The 22,719-nt window shown below is 45.0% G+C and overlaps 1 protein-coding gene across 2 annotated transcripts in view; it reads left to right on the top strand.

Moving 5' to 3' along the window:
* The window catches only part of kcnd3 (potassium voltage-gated channel, Shal-related subfamily, member 3), a 73,120-nt gene that overhangs the window by 222 nt on the left and 50,179 nt on the right, over positions 1 to 22,719 (top strand). Inside the window, exons 1-2 of one of the 2 annotated variants that reach the window (XM_076166715.1) lie at positions 106 to 240; positions 1,040 to 2,219. In XM_076166715.1, coding sequence (XP_076022830.1) covers positions 1,117 to 2,219 — 1,103 coding nt within the window. In that variant the 5' untranslated portion in view covers positions 106 to 240; positions 1,040 to 1,116. Of the gene's footprint in view, positions 1 to 105; positions 241 to 1,039; positions 2,220 to 22,719 lie in introns of those variants that run through there. The other variant, XM_076166716.1, reaches the window with a different exon arrangement.

Here is a 22,719-nt window from a genome sequence, read left to right as displayed (position 1 = left end):
GCCATCAACCGCCGCCGTGTTCCTGACGCGCTCTTCCTCAACGTCAATTAAACTTCTTATTCGGTATATATTTATTTATCTTCCTCTTGGCCCCCCTCCAGACACGATTTGGAGGAGAGGAATTGCCTCCCCCACAAAAAACAACAACAACAACAACAACCAACAACAACAACCTGCGACTCGGAACTCAAACTGCCCCGGGAGAAGGTCGCGTTTCTCTGGATGTAGAATTCCGAACCGGTGAGTAAAAACGGAGGACTTCCAGTCGAGACAAAGTTATCGACATAAGGTGGAATATTGGTCCTGATCCAGCCTGAGTTATTGCTCGTATCGCTTCCTTCATTCCGCTTTGAACATTCACAATCGCAACGCTGCGTAAATTCAGCTTAAATACTAATATCCCCGTCTCAGTCTGGAGTGAATGCAGCCTCCGAGGGTCGATCAGCTGTTGTAAGCCATGCGAGTTGTAACTCAACAGGTTCACCATCGCTTTATTGTGGCACCTCCAGCCGTGTAAATCTCCTCAAAGAGTGGAAATTGTTCAAACTTTCTCTGTATTTGATGACGAACGGTATGTCCACGCTGCGTAAAGGTCTGGTATCCAGTGAACTGTAGTGCACCGAGGGCTGCTGCTTTACCGTCTAACCCGATGGAGGAGATGTGAGAAATATTGCCTTAAAGTAATTATGGGGGGGAGATGATGCCTGATGGAAACGGCGCTATGTCTCTGCAATCCCATTAAAGCTCACTGTATCAAATAGAACTGTCACTCCACCTGTGATGTTAAATGTTATTCTGCTGTCTCAGCTGGACAGCCTGCTTAGTCTCCGACTTATATCTGTCCTTTCTGTCTTTATTGTAATATTGATTTCTTTATCTCCCCGGCACATCGCTCCCTCTGTCCCTCCCTTATCTGTAACATTCAAATGGCCGTACCCTGAGGCTCAAATCCCCCCCTTTCTACTGTTTTCTCAGGCTTTGCTCTCCCTCTTCTTCTCCTCTGTCATCTCACCGTCCCCTCCCTCTTCTCGCCCTCTAGATGGCAAATGAGCTGAAGTCAAGCTGGTTGTGAAGGTGCTGGACCTGTTCCCCCTTAAGCCCCAGGCCGGACACAGCATGGCGGCGGGAGTAGCGGCGTGGCTTCCCTTTGCCCGGGCGGCGGCCATAGGATGGATGCCTGTGGCCAACCTGCCCATGCCGGTGGCGCCCACCGAGAAGAACAAGCGGCAGGACGAGATGATCATTCTTAATGTGAGTGGACGGCGCTTCCAAACCTGGAGGAACACTCTGGACCGCTACCCAGACACCCTGCTGGGCAGCTCAGAGAAGGAGTTCTTCTACAACGAGGAGACCAAAGAGTACTTCTTTGACCGGGACCCTGATGTGTTCCGCAGCGTGCTCAACTTCTACCGCACAGGAAAGCTTCACTACCCGCGCTACGAGTGCATCACCTCCTATGACGACGAGCTGTCTTTCTTTGGCATTGTCCCAGAGATCATCGGCGACTGCTGTTATGAAGAGTACAAGGACAGGAGGAGGGAGAATGCAGAGCGTCTGATGGATGACCAGGAGGACAACAAGGACAGCAAGCCGCCCAACATGACCTTCAGGGAGACCATGTGGCGGGCCTTCGAGAACCCTCACACATCCACCATGGCCCTCGTCTTCTACTATGTCACCGGCTTCTTCATCGCCGTGTCCGTCATCACCAACGTGGTGGAGACGGTGCCTTGCGGTACGGTGCCAAACCAGAAGGAGGTGCCGTGCGGCGAGCGCTACACCGTGGCTTTTTTCTGCATGGACACGGCCTGCGTCATGATCTTCACCGTGGAGTACCTGATGCGCCTGTTTGCCGCGCCGAGCCGCTACCGCTTCATGAGGTCTGTCATGAGCATCATTGACGTGGTGGCCATTTTGCCCTACTACATCGGCCTGGTGATGACCGACAACGAGGACGTGAGCGGCGCCTTCGTGACACTCCGCGTTTTTCGTGTGTTTCGAATCTTTAAGTTCTCCCGCCACTCGCAGGGCCTTCGCATCCTGGGCTACACACTGAAGAGCTGTGCCTCAGAACTGGGTTTCCTGCTCTTCTCCCTCACCATGGCCATTATTATCTTTGCCACCGTCATGTTCTACGCAGAGAAGGGTTCAAGCTCCAGCAAATTCACCAGCATCCCAGCCTCCTTCTGGTACACCATCGTTACTATGACAACGCTGGGGTAAGAGCAGAGCTGACACCTCTTTTATCTCGTTGTGTGTGTGCGTTTGTATGTGTGTGTGTGTGTGTGTGCGTGCGTGAGTGCGTGCGTGTGTGTGTGTGGCATGTATACATACATGCATGCATATTTTAAATTGTATGTTGCAGTTAGTGTTCATTAAATGGGTGGACACGGTGGGAAAGTGTGTGTCTGTCAGTTGCAGAGCACAGAAGACAGTGCCATCCTATTCCGAGCACACTTGACTTTACTAACTTTAAGTCCTAATAACAGGAGCCGAGAGGAAAGGCGTTTTACTGGAGGCTATGTTCTCTGTGTTTTATAGCCTAGAGTTATTTTTCCAGGGAAAGAGAAGCCATCAAGACGTTCTGTTCTCTGTTAGTAATGGCCGCACCATCGTGTGCCCTTTATATATCACCGATTAGAGGAAGAGAGAGAAGAGGCAGAGCGAATCAGAGTCAGAAGTTGTGAGGTGGAGATCGAGACAAAGTTGAAGGCCTCTAAGTGGCACAAAAACGGACAGACCAAATGAAGAAGAGCTTCCTCTCCTCTACCTGCCTGTGGATACACACAGTGCCTGTTCAGAGTGAAGTGAAGCGATGACTTCGTGCTGTATCTTGAGCGCCTCTCTCCTCTGTCTCTCTTTGTACATCACACTGGTTGTTGGCCTTCATAATTAAGTGCCTCACGCTATAAACGCTCTGAAGGGAAATTTCAAAATGTTCTCTCTTTTAAGAGGCGAATGAGAGGTTTTGCATTTGAGTAACGGACATGGATAATTATTGTTATTAGAAGACCATTTAAAATGCTGGGGATATTTTCAGTTTACTATGCGTGCCTAATTAACCTACAGCCCAGGGCTGCTGTAAGTTTTCATCCTTTTACAAACACACAATTTGCTGTTGATTGAATTTTACAAGATGAAGAGTGCCTGCATTCATTTTACATCACCGTACAGTCCACCTTCTTCATTATATGTTGGTAAGGGTAACTACACACGTACAGTAGGAATTACATACATTGAATGCATGAATTATGCAACCATGCACACACAGATACACACACACACACACAGTTCAGTGATGCAGCACTATTAGGACTAATGGTAATGTGCTTTATGAGCGTCCCCTGTTGTGGATGTGTGAGTCAGACTGAGAGGCTGACAAATTGCAGCATCCTGCTAAATGTCAGACTCATGGAGGCCATAAATGGCTCTGAGCTCATCGCTGTGACACACTTGGCACCCTGTCATCATGCCCTGCCATTCACAACCTGCACCCAAGATTTGTTGCTCAGCAGCTGTTTGATTCTGGATCGGATATCTGGTCTGTGGACAGGATGAATAGCCACTAGATTGTGGAAAATTGCGTTCGTTGCCTGCTAATCTTGTGTTAATGCTGCAGCTAGTGAGGCTACGTAAGGTGGTGTGAACTCTCTCATACTGTACAACTCTTCTCTTGAGACCTGAGACACCAAACCAGTGTCCTGTTGCTTGTAGGTTTGTGTATGTGTGTTTGTGTGTGTGTGTGTGTGTGTGTGTTAAAGGCTGGAAGGGGCTGGGTTGGGGTGTTGAGCTTGGCCTCATCAATAAAGCAGGAGCCAGAAGTGGGTGTCACGGTGACTAATGATGTGGCCCACTACATTTGCTGACTAATGTAAACCTGCCTGACATGCCGCTCTCTGCTTTCTGTTTACGTCATAAACGCGCGCACACACGCACACACACGCACACGCACACGCACACGCACACAACAAAGACATGCACGCTCTCTCAGGTCCACATCTCTGCATGCTTAAACACACAAACATTGCGGTGTGTTTACTGTCTATATGTGTGTTTTATAAGTTTTCCTTGGGATAACATTCACCCACTTCACCCACTGATTTTGTCTTTTGTGATTACAGATCCACTGGTATGAGCTCTGCCTAAACTTGTTTCTCTTTTCCAAACACCGACTCACTTTGAAATGTGTGGAGAAGTGTTCTGGCTGTCTGCTGTGCTCCCATTTATACCCGTCTGACTAAATAAGATGAAAGCCAGTTTCCACAGATCGTGTTTTTCTTGATTCTTGTCTTTCCGTCTCATTTCCTCAGCGCTCGGTTTTGTGATGTGGAGGGTGTTTTGGTTTTTGTTCTTTTCTCACAGACTTGTATCTGCTGCACTCTCATTTCTAATTCACGACTAACTTGTGTGTCCTACTGTTTGAGCTGCACTCTGAGGAACTGTGTTTTTTTTATATGCGTGTGTGTGACATGTCAGATTGGGTGTTTGCACGCATGCACTCGTGTTCATTAGCAGGCACCTTCTCAACAAAGACTGCAATACCTGTGCCATGCTTAAACGTCCTTTGCCCGCTGTGTGTTGTTTTTCTGAGTGCATTGTTTGTCTGACGGTGATCCAGACTCAATCAGAATCCATAATGCCGCTCCAACAACGGGCAACATAGCAGCTGTCTGAAGTGCGACCCTCTTCTTTTGCTGGAATTGAAGGTCGATTTATTGACATGTAAGACGAAGAGGGAAGGAGAGATCGGACTTAAAGTGAAGGAAGGAGAACAGGGAGGAGAGGGGGCCAGACGAGATGACACATGGACCTGACTTTTGGATTTTGTGTGCGAAGACACGAGGGCACACCTGCTATGGCTGTTCCAAATGGGCACAGCGTCCTAAACGTCCTGAAGGGTGAATGAATCAAAATCAGAGGGCTGTGGTGAATAATCATTATCCTCCGTGCCGAGCACATGACTCATCTCATCTGAAAACTTGGTAATGGCTGCACCAAAGTTATGCCTTGAGAGAAATCACTATGTTATTAACTCGATGATGTTTTGGCAAAGACATCCACCAAAACAATAACAGCTGTGAGTGTGAGCCTCATTTAAATGTGTCCGTCATCTGTTTGCTTCCTTTAAAATAATATCAAGGAATTTCAAGTTAATTGTTTCATCATAATTGTTTTGTCTGGAACGCAAACATGTTCACTGTTGGCTCTGATCTAAGACAGGCTGTGATTTCCCCTAAACAGCCTTTTAGAGTTTTTGACATTTGCATCCCAGAGGAAATGTTAGCTCATCACTCTCACTGTCTGCTTAAGCCCCTTACCAGTCTGGTCTTTGGGATAGAAACTGCTCTTTAGCCAGCAGCTACAGCTATCTAGCTAACTCTGTTTTAGTAGCGCAGGTTTGGGCTTACAGCTTCAACATGCTATTAGTATCGATAAGTCTGTGCTCGGGGTTCGTACATTGCAGGCAAATAGTCTTGAAATACTGTAGTAGAGATACTTTCTTGTTTGAATGTTGTATCTTGGCTCAATCTTTATCATAAGTCTGGTTTCAGATTGGCGTCTCGTCTTAAATGCAACAAAAGGTCAACATTTCGCTAATTCTACTCTGCTTGGAGCGCAGCTAGCTAATGCCCCAGGTGTGGCTGAGTCACCGTCGCCAGCTTGCATGTTCAGGACAGAAATACCATCAGTATTATTAATGTCATGCTATGGCACAGCCCTCCTTCCCCCCCTCCTCAGACTGTGCATGATGTATCAGCGTGGAAACATCAAATAGACGGGCAAAGGGATTAAGGAGATCAGCAAAATACCAAGATGTAACAGCGCTGCTTCCACTGCTCTTTCCTGTTCCATTAAGCTGTAGCCCTAAAAATCTCACTTGGAGGGGATTGTTAAACTGCTGCCATCTACCCAAATCCACCGAAGTTGTTTAACCAGCCAAGCGTTGGAACAAGTCATCCTTACAGCCCTGCTCTCCTGCGATCGCGGCTAAAACGCTCAGCTCGGATCCTTCAAATAAAAGCAGTTAGGCAGGCGGCCGTTCGGCGTATGTGAAGGCTTTAGGCAGGATTCTCATACCGACGTTGCTACCAAAATTGATCTTGACCTTTCCAGAGATAACTGGTAGCATTTGTCATGTTGTGCCAAGCCTATATTGTCTGGGTGGGAAGGAAGAGAAAAGGGTTTTTTTGAGCCAGTTAAATGAAGAAAACTAATAATATCCCTAATGGATCCCAGTTCAGTATTGAATTTTCTAGTTTTTAACTATCTATTAAATACAAGATAAAAACAAATTTTTTTATGTAACCCATCATTCTGCCTCAGTGTTGTAATACATCATAGTGTTGTATATAACCGGTTTAATTCATAGCCAGCAATGTAAAGTATTAAACGTTTTTCCACATATTTTACAGTATAAAAATGCAAAGGAACTACTTCAAGTGATCCCTTAAAAGGGAATCTGTTAGACACAGTGAGACATTTCAGCTTTTCTCCCAGTATCATGTAATCTTCCTGGACTCATTAGGTCCTTCTAATTGATAAAGTATTGATGAGGCTGGAGCCTTTGGTTGTGTTGTGGCCATTAGCATAGCCTGACCACAGTATGATGAATGTACTTATCAAAGCCGGGCGTCTTTTGATCGCTGCTCATCCAACATCAATGAAATCCCCTCTGCCTCCCAGACAACCACTCAGAAGCTCTCGATCCGCTGTGATTGGCTCTGTTTTCGGTGTTGTGTGCCCTTATGTTTGTTTGTTGTGGATCTACACCTGCTTGTGTGTACTTATGCCCGTGTGCGTTCACTTTTAAACGTGTCTTTCCACCCCACTTATTCTTGCCACAATTAGATTTTATCATGGTTTTATTCTGGATTCAACAGCTTGTGAAAAGGGATGATCAATCCAGATGAGTGAGTATTGATTTGGGCAGTAGAATCAAACACGAGTGGCATTGTTAGTACTACTAATTAGAACGGGTGATGAGAGTATGACTTTGAGATAGTGGCTGTGATGTCACTGATCCGTTTTCTCAGATTTATGAGGGTGGTTAAAGAAGTCATTGGCTCCTGCTGATTAAGGCTCTGGGCTGCTGTTAACCTTTGTTATGGTCTGGATGAGCGGTGGGTTTGCCTGGTCTCAGTTGAGTCATATAAAGGGTCTGGGTGATAACAGGCCATCAGGATAACACTGATCACACTGTAGGGGTTCGTATTGCAATGATAAACGGCTTTATAATATATCGCAGCTACATGCAACAGGTAAGTCACTTTTAGGGGCATGTTTTTATTACAATAGAAACATTAGAAATGCATTCCAAGTCCTTGTATATACTGTTCAATGAGCTGACTTATAATTGAAATTTGTCAAATATTTTTACAATCCAAAATGTTCCAAAATTCAGTTATTATCAGTAGCTGTTTACTGTATTGCTGCTCTGCCCACTCAATGCAACAATAAGAGTGAGTGACAGGTTTCATTACTAAGACACATTCCCTTTTCTTCTCCCTTTAACAAATTGCAACGATTGTTGAAAAATGCAATTGTTCGAGGAATTTGTTCTGATGTTGCACTTCCAGAGAAAATATGTTTTCCTTCCCTATCCGTCAGTGAAAAACTGACATACAGTCGTTATATATTTAAGTGGTTTGATTTGTTTCTGAAGTGACATTAATGTGTTGTGTCTCTTGGGTCCTGCGGTGAAGAAATTGTTTTCTGAAGCGTCTAGTGACGAGTTCGTCCTTATGGGTTGACATGCGGTGAGACGTGCATAATAGAGCTGCCTATTGTTTGTTTTACTGTCTTCTGATACAGTATATAGTCACATATGCTGATGTCATAGTTACATAGCCTGTGTAGCTTGTGGTGTATACATTATGCACGGAATCTCCCATATGTGTACATCAGAGCGTTCCATTTTATATCTAATCAGTATCCTTAATGATGTGATTTCATTTTACATTCAATATTAATCTTTAATTATTTATGTAAAATGACACATCTCAGAATAGCGTTTCATTTAAGGAATTTATTTATGGGGTGATTCATTGAGCTACTCAGAGTGTTTGTGCACATCGTTTGTCATCTTAGTGCCATGAGTGATTTTGTATAACTCAGGGTTTATATTCTACATATGAACATGTATAAAAAAATCACATCAGTAAAAGTGAAGGCAGACATTTGGCAGCCCGACAACCATCGAAGTGATTAGGGCTCTACGATTTTCACAACGAGGGGAAAAACAGAATCATCAAATCCAACACTGAATTGCACAGAAAGGGTCTGTTATTTCTTGAGGTTTCATTGCCTGCAAAATGAAAACCACAAGTAGAGAAACATTTTGGAGTGTGTGTGTGTGTGTGTGTGTGAGTAGGTGTTTGAGGGGCTGCTTCTTGTGTGTGGGGCACATAACCGCAGCCTGCCTTAAATCAAAAACATGGAAGGAGAAATGAGTCATGAGGAGAAGCGGGCAATAGAAGCGGCCCTCTGAGACTATAAAGTTGGCAGAAAAAACCCTCAAAGATTCAATTTTAACTGCAAAGATCAGGGCAGAGCAACTTTACTGCAAGCACGTCTCTGACTGGACTTGAAAGAATACCTGTGACGACCACTTAAAATCCAAAACACAGAGAAGCTGCCTGTACGTGCTGCTCCTGTTCCTTCAAAGTTCCTATACAAACTATCAGCAGCTGTGCCAGTCTGATATCTCACTTGCAACAAACGAGCAACGTTAGCCCGTTTGTAGTCGAGCATCGGAAACGGGGCTCGGCTTCGCTGGAGAATGAAAGAAGCATCCGCGTGTTTGAACAACATCACAGACGTAATGACTTAGAAATCGTAATGGCGGGATCATTGGAATAAGAAATGTAAGACTTGGAATGAATAGATGCACTCGTCTGCAGACCCTTATTAGTTTGGTTAGTTGCTTCCACTTTGCCTTCATCCATGTTTTCAATTGTTCTCTGAAGTTCTGTTGTGAAGTATTCTATATTAAATCAGAAACCTGGAATAGGGGATTAATTGAAAGAGAATTTAGAATATAGATAGATAAAAGTAGGAGTGAAGTTGTGTGTTGGGAATAACAGTAGGCTACATGAATGCCAGCCATTCTTTCCTAATTATGGAACGAGGTCAGGACAAAGTGTTAAATGCTCGTTATGGTAGCTTAGTCAGGTGTAGGCGTTTTAACGTGTTTAATGACTCATAAAAATTGTACGCTGGGAGATTGGGCATGAATCCAGCCAATTTTGCACATTTAAAATTAGTCCAGCAACCAGAAAGGCGTTGTCATGGACTGCTGGTTAGTTACTTTCTCTTGAGGGAACGGCGAGTAGAATCCCAAAATTAGAACAGAATATAACAGAGATCCGTTTTTTGTCATACCCGTGTAGAAGAACAGCGGCGCTTCTCTCTAATGGATGTGCCTTCTTTCTTTCTTGCTGCAGAGCCTCAACAGAGTGCAGCTGAGTGTTAACTTTGCCCCCCTAGTGTTGTGTCTGTAAATGTGCCCTCCAGGTGAACTCACCGAGACCAGAATCAGCCATTAACATGGGTCTGTGGTACGAGTGACCCTCCCCCACCCCCTGCTTGGACTGTTCCTCATTTCGTCTCTCTCTCCATCTCCGTTTGATGATGTTTCCCACAGAGTTGCAGGGTTTACAGAGACGTGACGAGAGGTCCTTGCTCTTTGCTCCGGCCTCTCCCGCCCCAGCCTGCTGACCCCATGCTCGCCCTCTCCAGTGCTCCGGGAGAAAAGGAAATAGAACAGAAGCCACAGAAACAGAAATGTTACTCCATTTTCACATCTTTCACCTTCTATTTTCTCTCTTGGCGTTGCTTTTTTTTCTTTCACTCACTCACTCACTCACTCACTCACTCACTCACTCACTCACTCGCTCGCTCACACCCCCCTGCCTCCTTTTCCTCCTCGCTGCCCCGCTGTAATGAGGTGTTGTCCTGAGGGTCTGTATGTGTTTAGATAATGTTCAATATGCGTTTGATTCCTATTAAGCACACAGTAAGTTTAGTATGCTGTGTTCTGTCACTCTGTGTACCTCCAGTAATTATGTGCCTCCGTGATTAGTTTCTGCTCCATTTCAGCTCAATAGTGACTATGTTGATATTATATACGCAGAAAAATCACTAGAGTAATTTTCCAGGTCCTCAGTTTCTAGCCACATAGCCACCATGGGTGGTTGGAGGCCTGCGGGCGCTGTGGTTACGGTAATATCACAAATGTGTGTGTGTGTGTGTGTGTGCATGAGGCACTCATAGAAGACATGAAATGAAATGTTTTGGCTATTTTTGTTATGATCAGTGTGTGTGTGTGTGTGTGTGTGTGTGTGTGTGTGTGTGTGTGTGTGTGTGTGTGTGTGTGTGTGTGTGTGTGTGTGTGTGTGTGTGTGTGTGTGTGTGTGTGTGTGTGTGTGTGTGTGTGTGTGTGTGTGTGTGTGTGTGTGTGTGTGTGTGTGTGTGTGTGTGTGTGTGTGTGTGTGTGTGTGTGTGGTGGGGGACACTTCAAAGACACTTCACCCTGGGGTTTGTCACCCATTACTACATCCTCGCTCACAACAGAAACTGAAAATTGGTCCACCAACTTCAAGAGAAAATCTCCCTAAGCTTAATAGAAATTGTAGTAAAGGAGCGTTTTCACTCAGAGAAGAAGACGTGCGGTGGCCGGTACAGCCGGTACCTGCTGGTTTTGTTTTTGTATCTGAGGTCACAGCAGTCAATACCACACCCCACTTTTCCCTTCCAGAAATCTGCCATGGCAATATTTCTTTTCAATCCTCTTGGCTTTTCACCGTGGCTCCTCTGTTTTGTCCCCGGTATGTATTTTGCCGTCTTTTCATGCGGTGAGAAGAGTATTGAGCACCGAGGCTTTCAGCCGGCGTTGCAAAGTGCATTTACCTGGGCCACCTGTCAGCTAAGGAAGGGGGGAGTTTGTTGTGGCCAATGTGACTTTGAAGGGTAATTGACAGGAAGGGTCTTTCACTGAGGTATGTCAAGCGTGTACCGCGTTTCGCCTCTCCATTTCGTCATTGCTGTGCCACGCATGCAGATGCCGCCCCGTCTTAGGACGGCGTGTCCGGACCAACTCCAATCGACGCTAAAGTGATTGGAGTGGCTATGTCAGCATGTGTGAACTTTCCATTATAGGAGCCCTCTCTTTCTCACTCCCAGCTAATTGCGCTTTACCAGGGTCCTTCCATGCCCTCTGTCCTTGTGCCCACTCCTCCGATTCAATTACCAGCAAGCTCTCAGTGGGAAGCCTGAAATGGAGGCAGTGATTATCAGTTTTCAGGGTGTTTAGCAGCATTCTGCACAACTGATGGATTCCGCCTACAGAGTGGGCAGGGAACATGGGCCCCAGTTAAACCCTCAGCACAAGACACAAATCTGCTTCTCATCACCCACTGACTTTTGAGCTTAAAGAATATGTACAAGTGCATTTCCAATACCGTACACACTGATTTCCCTTTGGTATGGGAGGTTTATATACACATACATCATTTTCTTTGGAGCAGTGCCTCTCAACATCAGGTTCCAGCTACCTTGAGCGACCCTCACCGTCCGAAGTCTGCAATTTATCACCGTACACAGCTTTCACCCTTCTGCTTTTGACTTTTCCCAACGCACAAGCAGGAAATAGCAGCGTGTGATGTAAGTCGAAGTGACAGAACAATGGAGGAGAAGCTCATCAGCAGTGTAAAGAAAGTAACATTGCGCAATCTGGGCCAAGAGGTTGATTGCATAATGAAACGTCCAGGGCTTGTAAAGTGATATATAGTGTAATGTTACATATGTAGCTGCATCCAAAGTGCGTCATTGATTAAGGTGGACATGTGTTTTTATTGCATGTAGCCCTTGATTTAAGATGACAAACACTCACAAACAAACAGATCTGGACGAGACAGAGGGCTTTGTGTCCACTGGGCAGATGCACTCATTAGCGAGTATATAATTGGGCGCCGCAGTGAATGTGTGTGTCAGTTCTGCCTATATGTAGGACACGTTTTACAAATAAATCTCCTCTCATTTCCCCGTAGAGCCTGAGATAAACACCTTCCGAATGAGTCTGATTAAGCTTTCCGGCTTCGCAGCTTGAGCCTTTTCACCAGGTAGACGTCATTGTTCCATTAGTTTCTTTCGACTTCTCACTCTGCCGCTGACATACGTGCACTTTCTTCCCTCCCTCTCCTTCACACACCACCCCCTCGGCCTATCTCGCCGTTATACTGTAATTCATAAAAGGATTATCCCGGGTGACAAAAGCAATCTGCCACACTGAATCTGCGAGGAGAAATGTCTCTTCCTCCCTTCCTTTGATTCCTCTCCTCTCTCCTCGCCTCTCTTTGCTCTGACACTCTGCAATTCTTCGGGATGAGCTCATTAGTGCTTTCTTGTCATTGGTATTGATCTGCTGCTGTAGGAAAATCATTCCTAACCTTAATACTGGGCGGTATATTTAATATTACTGTATATTCGCTTTACTCCTAACCCCATAATTTAAGGTCGGCCCCCCCGCAAACAGCGATATCATCTCCTCACAGATATGGAATATGAATTACACGCTCCTACATAATTGATTTCCATTCTTTGTGGTGGGCACGTGCGTTGACACAGGATATGCCCTTCACATAGCTGGAAATCAACTTTTCTCATCCAGACATCTTTGAGGGGATTACACACGCTGAGGGATTAATGCTGCCACGTGCCTTACCGCAGCACCAGGCGCCCGAAAAAGAGCGTAGAAGTCAAGTCACGACCCAACCTCATTAATAGATATCAGTAAGCCTTTTTCCCTTCAAAGGTTGACTGGTAGCAATATGAATTCAATATCCGTTCCCTCCCCTCCTGGTGAAGCGCAAGGGGGGGCCAGGCCATGGTCCAGTACCGCTCAATAAGATCTCTCCTCAAAGGGTTTTGCCCCGGGCTTCGTTTCACCGGAGAGGATCTGCGTCGTGTTTTAATCTTCCCGGCATTGAATTAACACCACCATCAATGTGCAGACCCCCCCCCCCCTCCCTAAAAAAAACAAAGCTCTAAGTCCGTCCAATTACCAGCTGAATCCCAAAATGCATTTGAAGGAGCTCCTAAAGGAAAGGCCCCTGATTCATCAAAGGTATTGCTTCATGGGGCGTGAAAAAAATGAATAAAACCCGGGTTGAATGCGGCACAAAGAAAGGAGCCGCATGGATTGCACGGGGGAGAATAGGCCGTAAACTTTGTATCATATCAGCAGCTTGGATATGAGAAAGGGATGTGCTGCGGTTGTGTTCCGTCTCTCGGTTTGACTCCAAAGCAGCTCTGTTTTGTTTATTGAAGCTTAGACGTGGCGCATTTCTCAATTAAGTTGCGTAACACAAATAGACATGACTGGGAATAGATCAAATTGGAGAAATGAAGAACATGTGTTACTCCTTCCCTTTTTATAAAAAGCAAAGTGATTGCTTTTCATTTTGTACTATTAATCAATTTTTGTTTTAGATGCTGAGACCTTTTGAGTGGAAGCCCTTGAAATATGAATGGCTCTTGTGCTCTTAAGTGCCTTCTCACTTTAATGATCCGGTTTCTTATCTTATTTGTATTTTCTCACCGCAAATAAACTAATGTTGATGTTCTGGCAGGGATCTTTGTAAAAACCACCTGAACATTATATTTTCGCACAATTGCTACATTTCCTCACCACCACAGTCCTGGAGAAGCCTGCATATACCCCCCCCCCCCCCCCCCCCCTTCTTTCTTCTTTTTCCTCCCCTCTCCCTCTCTCTCACACACACCCACACACACACATACACATAATGCCTTTGAAGACAACTATGTGCTGCATCCCGCCTTGCTACAGCACACAAACACAGCATCCACTCAAACTCAGACTATATTACAATTAATTTATCAGTTTGCACTCTCCGCTTAGTTGCCTTGGGCATGTGTACACACACACACACACACACACACACACACACACACACACACACACACACACACACACACACACACACACACACAGCGAGGGGATTCTGATCCTCCCAGCATGTTAGTAATGTGAAAGAACAATTTCTAACGTTCAGTTCAAATACAAAGAGAGCGTAGAATGGAGGAGCATCCATAATTCTGCCCATTGGTTTGTATGAAATGTATAAAAACACAATTATCTGCATATTACGCTGCACAACTTAATAGCTTTTCACAGAAGGTCAGCACATTCCCAGAGAGGCTCCCTGGTAATGAGTAGAAGAACACTTAGCGGGAGCCTATACCTCACTAAAGTTAATACAGAAATGTCCCTTTACTACTCTTGTAGAATGACAATTGAGCGCACGTCTTCGTGGAGGGCTTCGCCGCTGACAGCACACAGTCCCACACCACTCAGGGACGTCACAATGTGGACCCTTTCAGCTTCTGTGAGGAACGCTTATCAGAAATGGAAAAACACAAACACCCTCACAGTGTTTATGGGCAAGAAAAATGCACTATTGCTCCCCCTCACCACAGGCTGCCCTCCATCTCCCTCCCTCTCTCTTACTCTCCCTCCCTCCCTCCCTCCCTCCCTCTCTGTCAATCCACTCCAGCTCATACTTTGCATGTTGATGAAGTTGTCTTCATGGATGTGACATCTTTGCATTCCTGGGGGGGATTTATCTGTGTAATTTGGGTTCCTTCCACATTGCGGCCGTGGCTAGCTAATCAGCATGGTGACGATAGCGACTGACTAATGGATCAATGTAGATCACGCAGTGGTGATGGATGCTGTAGCCCAACACTTTGGACCGTGATGGATGTTCCCAGACGAGGTGAACCAGCAGGTGGCTCTTTCGGTGTGTTTTTCCACTGCTGGTGAATCCTACCCTGAGCCTTTCTGAGCCGTAACAAACTCAGTCCTCATACGGGCTCTGTTATGATAATCGCAGCCTGAGTGTGGTCCCAGTTGCTGAGGGCAGGCCGACGCAGATGAAGCTTAAAAATGTGTATCATTATATATTTGTGGCTTATCTGAACAAGGCCAGTCTCTCCTCTACATCAGGAGGTTTCACTCTGCAGTACAGCAAACTTACTGCGTAATCAACTGTGCTGTATCACTGCACGGCACAGCGCTCTGTGGTCTCTCTCTGGGGGTTTGGGCTCGCTTTAGCTCAGCTTGGCTCGGTACAGTTCAGCTCTGCAGCGCAAAAGGCCCATAAGTAGAACAAGATTGGATGAACTCCTTTCCCCTGTTGCTTCATCAGGACGGAACTGAGCCAAAGCCTCTGATTTGTTTTCTTTCTCTGGACCATTTTTGTGGCACTTTCTGTCTTTGCTTCTCATATCTGCGGTCTGTTCATGGACAGAAAAAAGCAACATCAAACCCTATCCTTCACTGTCTGTCCCTTAGACAAACACTAAGGGACAACCGAAGTCCCTGTGCTTTCCTTGTGTTGCCTGCTTCTTTCCTGCAGTCTTGAGTGGTTCTTACTCTTTCCTGAAAGACGAATTATGTTAAACCTTAGTCGCCTCTTCCTTCATTATGAAGGACAACCAGCTTGCACAAGGATGTTTAAGACCAATGTGCTTTTGTTAAGACAAAGCCTTGGGAAAAGAGGGCACAAAGTGAAAGGGAGGTAGAGGGTAGAATATGTGACTAGTCTAGATGAAAGTTTGAAGAGTAGCCCATTGACTGTGAAGCTGGCAGAGAGGAAGAACAGAGAGAGTGTTCACGTTAGAAAGAACAGAGAGCAGCCGAGTGATATAGAAGAGCGATTGTGTGTGTATACACACATGAAAGTGTGTGTGTATACATGCATGAACGTGTGTGTCTCTCCCGTCCCTTTAGAGCAGCTCTTAGTTTTGAACTTGGCCTTTATTCCATTCTCCTGCCGCGAGGTCACTGATGTGTGTTCTAAACAAAAGGCATTCTGGGAAAGAGTAACAGATTTTGGCCAGGCCCCGTGGACGAGGCAGACGGATCGCAAAACCTGCCAAACGCTTTTAGAAACGGACAGATGGCTGCTTTTGAGAGCTGCGCTGCTCCAACTGTGCGCATGTGCATGTTGGTGTCTGTGTACCTGTGTGTACAGTGCGTGTGTGTTTATGTGTGTGTGTGTGCATGTGTTTACATGCTTTCACATATAGAAAAAAGGTGAGAGAAGCAGACTCAAATAGCTGCATGGTTTCTGCACATTCTTCACCACTCTAATCAGGTTCTTACAGAGGTAAACTATAGAACAACTAAAGCCCAGACTGAGCAGCGTGCACAGGTGCTGGCCTATATCGTCCAAATAACGACATAATGGTGATGCTGCCTTAAAGAAAAAACCTTTTCCTGCCTTCACTTTCACCGTTTTGTTTTCCTTTCTTGTGGGTGCACTGAAGTGTGAATGTTGTCTTTCACCTGTCTTTATGTTCTTAAAAATTGCCATTCTCCCTCTGTTCAGAAATGTTTACAATCTTCCTTGGCTGTGATTGCTTCCTAATCTTCCCACATAGAGAGTAAATAAATGAGCGGCACAGAGCTGCAGCGATCGGAGACAAATTTGTATTCAGTATCAAATTTGACTGTTTCTATTTCAGGCGAGTCGGGTTTTCTTTTGGCTTTTTTCCGCGAATGCTTCCCTGCAAAGAATGATTCAGGGAGACGAAAAGGGATGAGCGACGGTCTCCACTGGAGACAGATGCAATTACGGTTAGACCAAAGTCCGAGGACGGTGCAATTCATCAGGCCATTTATGAAAGGATGATCAGATAAATGCTTCAGTAAAGTGGGGGCCGGTCACAGCACGTGGTGATTGATGTGATGGCCGTATAATCCAATAAGTGATTGTGGCCCCTGCACTGCAGCATGACAAACAAAGATGAAGATGTACCAGAAAAAAGGGAAGCCGCACTTTAGATCGGGCGCTGATGTGGCTGCAGCAGGTCTGACCTCCTCCATGCAGTCGCTCTGGGTGGTGTCGCAGCTCTACGCGGCCCTGGAGTGCCGTTTACTGGGCTGTCTTGTCTTGTTATTCGCCGCTACCTTTGACTTGTTTTCACGATTGCTATTTGGATGTGGAGTTATTCTTATTCTGTCCCGGCAATCATTTTGGGATTAGTAAGCAATTGAATGGCTTTATGGATTTAATCCCAATTTCATTTCATCATGATATTCTCTTCTTCTTATTTTGCCGCCATAGTCGAATCAATTTCATTAAAGCACATTGGCTTTATCCGGTTTGCACCACCTTTGCCTACCAGCATTGAAATGAAATATCGAGTCAACATTTATCACCATTCACTGAAAAAAAAGGCATTATTCTGTGTTATGTAAATTTTGAACCATACATTATTTAATTGTTGCATGTCATTGTGCAAACACACAGAGCTTGTGCTTCACAGTCGGCCCAAAGCTTCTCTCAGTCTGTCGTTTGAACACCTATTGGCATATATCACACACCTGAGCTAAATATAGAAACCATCCACACTGCGCTCATCAGACACTCCCTTTCTGCCACCTCCTCTCCTCTCCCTCCCATTGTCTCCTCATCCTCAATGCCTCCTTCTCCGTCTGTCTGCTCCACAGCTTCTCCATGTTACACACATTTGCCGCCACAGGACACACAAACTTACACGTGAGAAGCACACAAAGATGAGGCGCGATGGGCGTTGGAGATTCAAACACGTCATCCCTGCCTTAGCTGTTTTGCGTTTCCGTGGCAACGGCGTAAATGAGAATTATGTGTTGAGTACAAAATGATAAACGCACGCACAGTCAGACACGCACGCACAGTTAGACAAGACACACACACACACACACACACACACGCACACGACACGCACACACACACACGCAGCAGAAGAGATTCCTACCTAAGAGGATCACTGGCGGTGTGATGACTCCTCTCCTCCATTTTCAATGTATCCTAATCCCAAACTTTCTACAAAAATGTTTCCCTGTTTAATTTTCATTATCACCTCTCTCTCTCTCTCTCTCTCTCTCTCTCTCTCTCTCTCTCTCTCTCTCTCTCTCTCTCTCTCTCTCTCTCTCTCTCTCTCTCTCTCTCTCTCTCTCTCTCTCTCTCTCTCTCTCTCTCTCTCTCTCTCTCTCTCTCTCTCTCTCTCTCTCTCTCTCTCTCTCTCTCTCTCTCTCTCTCTCTCTCTCTCTCTCTCTCTCTCTCTCTCTCTCTCTCTCTCTCTCTCTCTCTCTCTCTTTGACGCTCAGACTCTCACTTTCACTTGTAACCACAGCTGGAGTATGTGTTTAATTACAGAGGTGAGCTGATAAAACACTGTTGATACCGTCTGTCTGTCTGTCTGTCTGTCTCTTTCTCTCTCTCTTCTCTCCCTCCCCCTCTCTCGGTCTGTCACACACGTGCACACACTCTCACTCTCTTTCTTTAACAGCTGCAGGTCCTTTCTTTATATGGTCTATTTGTCATTTAAACACATCTGGTTCATACACAGTGAGTCACTTTTCAGCGCCCTCTGTCTACATCAAACACCTGTTGTCACTATAATTGGTGTGAGTGTGTGTGTGTGTGTATGTCTGTGCGTGGTTGTATATGGTGCTACCTTTTTTTTGAACGAGCCGTTTAAACAAGCTGAGAGAGCAAAAGATAATTTGAAGTACCAGTTTGTTCCAGTCAGCTTTTGTTGGACATTTGGGTTTGTGTACGTGCGAGATAAATTGTCTTCCCCCTGCTACATTAGTGCTGATCCTCCTATTTGTTGTTTTAGTATCTTTGTCTTATGCCAAGTCTCCTCTCATCTGTGTCTTTATTAGAGAGAGAGAGTGTGTGTGTGTGTGTGTGTGTGTGTGTGTGTGTGTGTGTGTGTGTGTGTGTGTGTGTGTGTGTGTGTGTCAACGTATACATTGCTTCCCCACAGGCTCTTCTGTGCTGATGATTGCACTGGCCATTGCCCTCCGAGGTTTTCCTTGGATGACAAATTCACACATCCGTTATCAACCTCCTCCACCACAAAATCAATACTCTCCTTATTTTTTACTACTAGTATGGGATTTTGTTACTGCAGTTACTTTCCTCGGTGTGCACATGCTGTACGTGCACACTCACATACACACACACACACACACACACACACACACACACACACACACACACACACATAGAGACACGTAGCCAAGCACACAAGTAAAAACATGAAACACTAAATGCAAGCAGGAACAAAGCGAGTAGGACCCTGTAGCAATTCAGCTGTCAAAGGCTAAAGAGCCAGACTCTTAACTGACCTCTGCAAGTAAAGTCAATAGAAAACATCTGACCATGACCACAGCTAAATGGACCATCTGCCAGACACACACCTGAGATTGTATTTACGAAGACAGGGGGTGCGAGGAAGGACCGGCAGGGGATGAGAATGGTGGGCAGGGTGTTATCGGTGACGTAATGGAGGTTCACATGAAACATGCACAAGACGTTGATGGAGTGCTATTGTTGTGGCAAACAGCAGACGAGCATGAAGGTACCTCATTCATAAAATGAACGAACGCTGGCTTGAAACATTCATCTATCATACCTCCGTCTCATGGTTTCTTACTGTACCAGCACATCTATTATTAATCAGTGCAGTGGACAGGGACGGACAGACAGACATTGTGAGTCCTATGTCCATGTAATAGTAGAGGCAGTAGTGTATAGGGGTGCAGACACACACGCACACAAACGCAAACATAGAGAATAGCACACACAAACTTACACACAAATCAAGAATATATCTCAGAGTAATCGCTTTGGATGTTTGATCTTTGAATATATTTTCCCATTTATTGCAAGCGTTGCAACAATTAATAGCACCAGTGAAAGAAAAACATGCAAGATTAATATGGCCTATTAAAGATGAGTCTAATTGAACTGGAATCATTTAGTGAAGTCAACCCCCTCCATCACTTCCCACCGATGAAAAATGCAATTGCAAATTTATATTTTATGTGCAGTATGTGTGTGTGTGTGTGTGTGTGTCTTGCTGTTTGTGTGTTTTATGGTGGTTTCATTGCCATTTAACTAAACCCCCTCATCATTTTTCTAGTCACCCAACTCTCATGGCAAGAGTAATTAATTTCACACCAGTGATACTGAGGAAAGAAAGGATGATGTGCCAAAGCTGATTCGCTCATTGTGAGCATTCACATCAAAACATGGAGCCACAGAGTGATTACTAATAGTATTTACTCATTTTCCAGCAGATTTGGTAACTTAAAGCCTCACTGATGCCAGCGGTAGGCTGTTGTTCAAAGCAAGCATCCCACGGCCCCATACTGGAGAACAATGAATTACTGTGATTTATGGCAGTGATGCTGTAGTAATGATTGGAATCCCTGTTGAATGTGGTTGCAGCCCAACATGTGTTAAACTAGGAATCTAAGTACTGCATATCGAGGAAGTGAGAAGATAGAATATTGAAACACTACACCCACTCAATTCCACCACCTCCGTCAATGGTGCAACCACATTTAATATGTAATTCATGCAGCAATGCATGCATGCCTCATTCTGTGTCTTTGTCTCTGTCCATCTGCATTGCATCTTCTGTTTTGAGTCCACCTGTCTGATTTCTGCCAGTTTCGAGTGTTGTTTCTATTGAAGGGGAATCTGAGAACCAGAAAACGAGTGTTCAAGTCAGTAATCTATACAGGGAGGCGATCTGACTGAAAGCGAACAGTCATAACATTTTCAATTATATAACATCTTGCAGGTCAACAGTTGGAATAATTCGCATTGTATAATATGACCAATAGCACTAATTGGTATGTTTCAATCTGAAGTACAGTAATCACACAATCCAAGAGGCAGTACTGTGAGGAAGCTCGGTACTTATCAGTCGGTTTGCACCACTCTTTTTCAGCAGAGGCGATAATTAATGTAAAAATCTGTTAAAGTAGGAACTGCTTGATGGATTAAACAGTTTGTTTGTGGAAGAATGGCTCATATTGGTTTAGAAAACCGAGAAATCAATCTCCCTGTGCGTAATGAGCCCTTCAAATGTTCTTCTGGGTCTCAATTGTTATTAACAGGTAGAACAGTTTTAAGTTTTAAAAAAGTGTTTTGGAGAGATGTGCAGCAAATGTCTGCAATACATTTTCCAATTTCAACAGGGTGCGTCTGTCTATGTTTGTTATGATGCAATGTTTGAGCCATCCGGTGCATCACTACATCATGAAGGACATTATTGAGGGCAGGGACCACTTTAGCCCGCCTGATTCATAGCAGATCGCTTCAGCTTGGTTTGGCTTTCAGTGTGGTGATAAGGAAAGCAGGCCGCCGGCTTGGTACAGCTTGGTACAGCTCGGTACAGTTCAGCCCTGTACTGGAAAAGGACCATTACTAAGCTTTCAGACCCTATTGACAGCCGCTCTGTTAACTTATCCTCCTCCTTTTCACACCATCTCTTCTCCCTCACCTGCTCTTGTAACACTGATCGTTTCCTATCCAAGGCCTCCTATGTCATTTACCAAAAAATGTAATCAGTGTTGAGGGCTTCTCGCACAAAAGGGGCCACCAAGGAAGAAAGAAGGAGGAGAAAGATGACGGCTTAGACAGGGTAGACAAGGCGGTATAATGATCTTGAGACAGGCTGTTTCATCAGTCTCTTACCTTTCACCGGTGCTGTCGGCATCTCAAGGGTCACAGAACGGTGCCTCTGATTGGGACTGGCTTGTCATTTAGAGGAGCAGCGTTGGCAGAGGAGTGGCAGCAGAGAACTTGCTGACAGCATCTCCCAGATTGACAACGCCTGACTTTCACCCTTGACCCCTTTTCCGCATAGCTCTCACGCAGACAGTGTGGGTGGGAGGTGGAACAAGCTATTTTTGGTATCGGGGTCATCTTCAGTGTTGAAAAGAAAGAATAAGTGATGTTATCCTGTGGATGATAAGGAAAGAAAAGAAGACGAGTGGAGGCGTGACGGTGAGGATAATAAGACTTGAGAGGATTTGAGAATCCTCTAGAAAGTTGACATGGTTTCAAATCTGTCACCTGTATTTAAAGCTGTTTTCCCTCTGCACTACATTAAACTCATGAATAACTAAGTTAGGAGTCAACCTGAGCGACATGTGTGAGGTTGTGGTTTCACGTAATGTGTGTAGGTCTCGAACAGCCAGCAAATCTGACTTTGTGAATTACTCATGAGCTTTGCTGCCACTGCTTATGAGCACTAAGTGGCAGACAGCCATGCAATATATGTTTGAGCGTTCTAGTTCCCTGTCAGTCTCTTCCCTCTCTGCTCCATGATCCATGACATAAAAGATGCAGAGAGTTGTAAGTGGGAGGGTTGTGTAAGTGAGGAGGCGCGGAACGATGCTGGGTCAAGTAGCCGTGTTTATATAAAAACAGCAAGAGAGCGTCGGAAACACTAGCTGTTGTACCTTTGGAGAGATTCAACTATTGCCAAGTCCTCGACCTCATCTTTCCTTTTCACTGAACCCTGTAACTGCCATTGGTCTGCTCACTGAGCCCTGCAACGTAATCTGTCTCCACAGCCCTACTGACATCAGTTCACTACCTCGGGCGCTAAAATAGGGACACACACACAGATAAACACACAGATATTGTATAACTATATGCTATATGTTTTTGTTTCTTGTACAGTTTCTTTATCTACATATCCACTGCTTGATTATGTAGAAAATCAAAAATATACATCAATCATTATTGGTTTACCAGTTTTTACCAGTGTAGGGCTGTATTTGATATTATAAAGTGTCACATTAGCACTAAATCATTTGTCACACTTAATGAAAACCATAAA

The sequence above is a fragment of the Genypterus blacodes genome, unplaced genomic scaffold (assembly GCF_046128005.1).
Source record: "Genypterus blacodes isolate CSIRO-AG114 ecotype Tasmania unplaced genomic scaffold, CSIRO-AGI_Gbla_v1 ptg000156l_1, whole genome shotgun sequence".
Classification (NCBI taxonomy): domain Eukaryota; kingdom Metazoa; phylum Chordata; class Actinopteri; order Ophidiiformes; family Ophidiidae; genus Genypterus; species Genypterus blacodes.
Note: the sequence above shows the minus strand (reverse complement) of the source record. Positions and strands in the feature narration are given on the sequence as shown.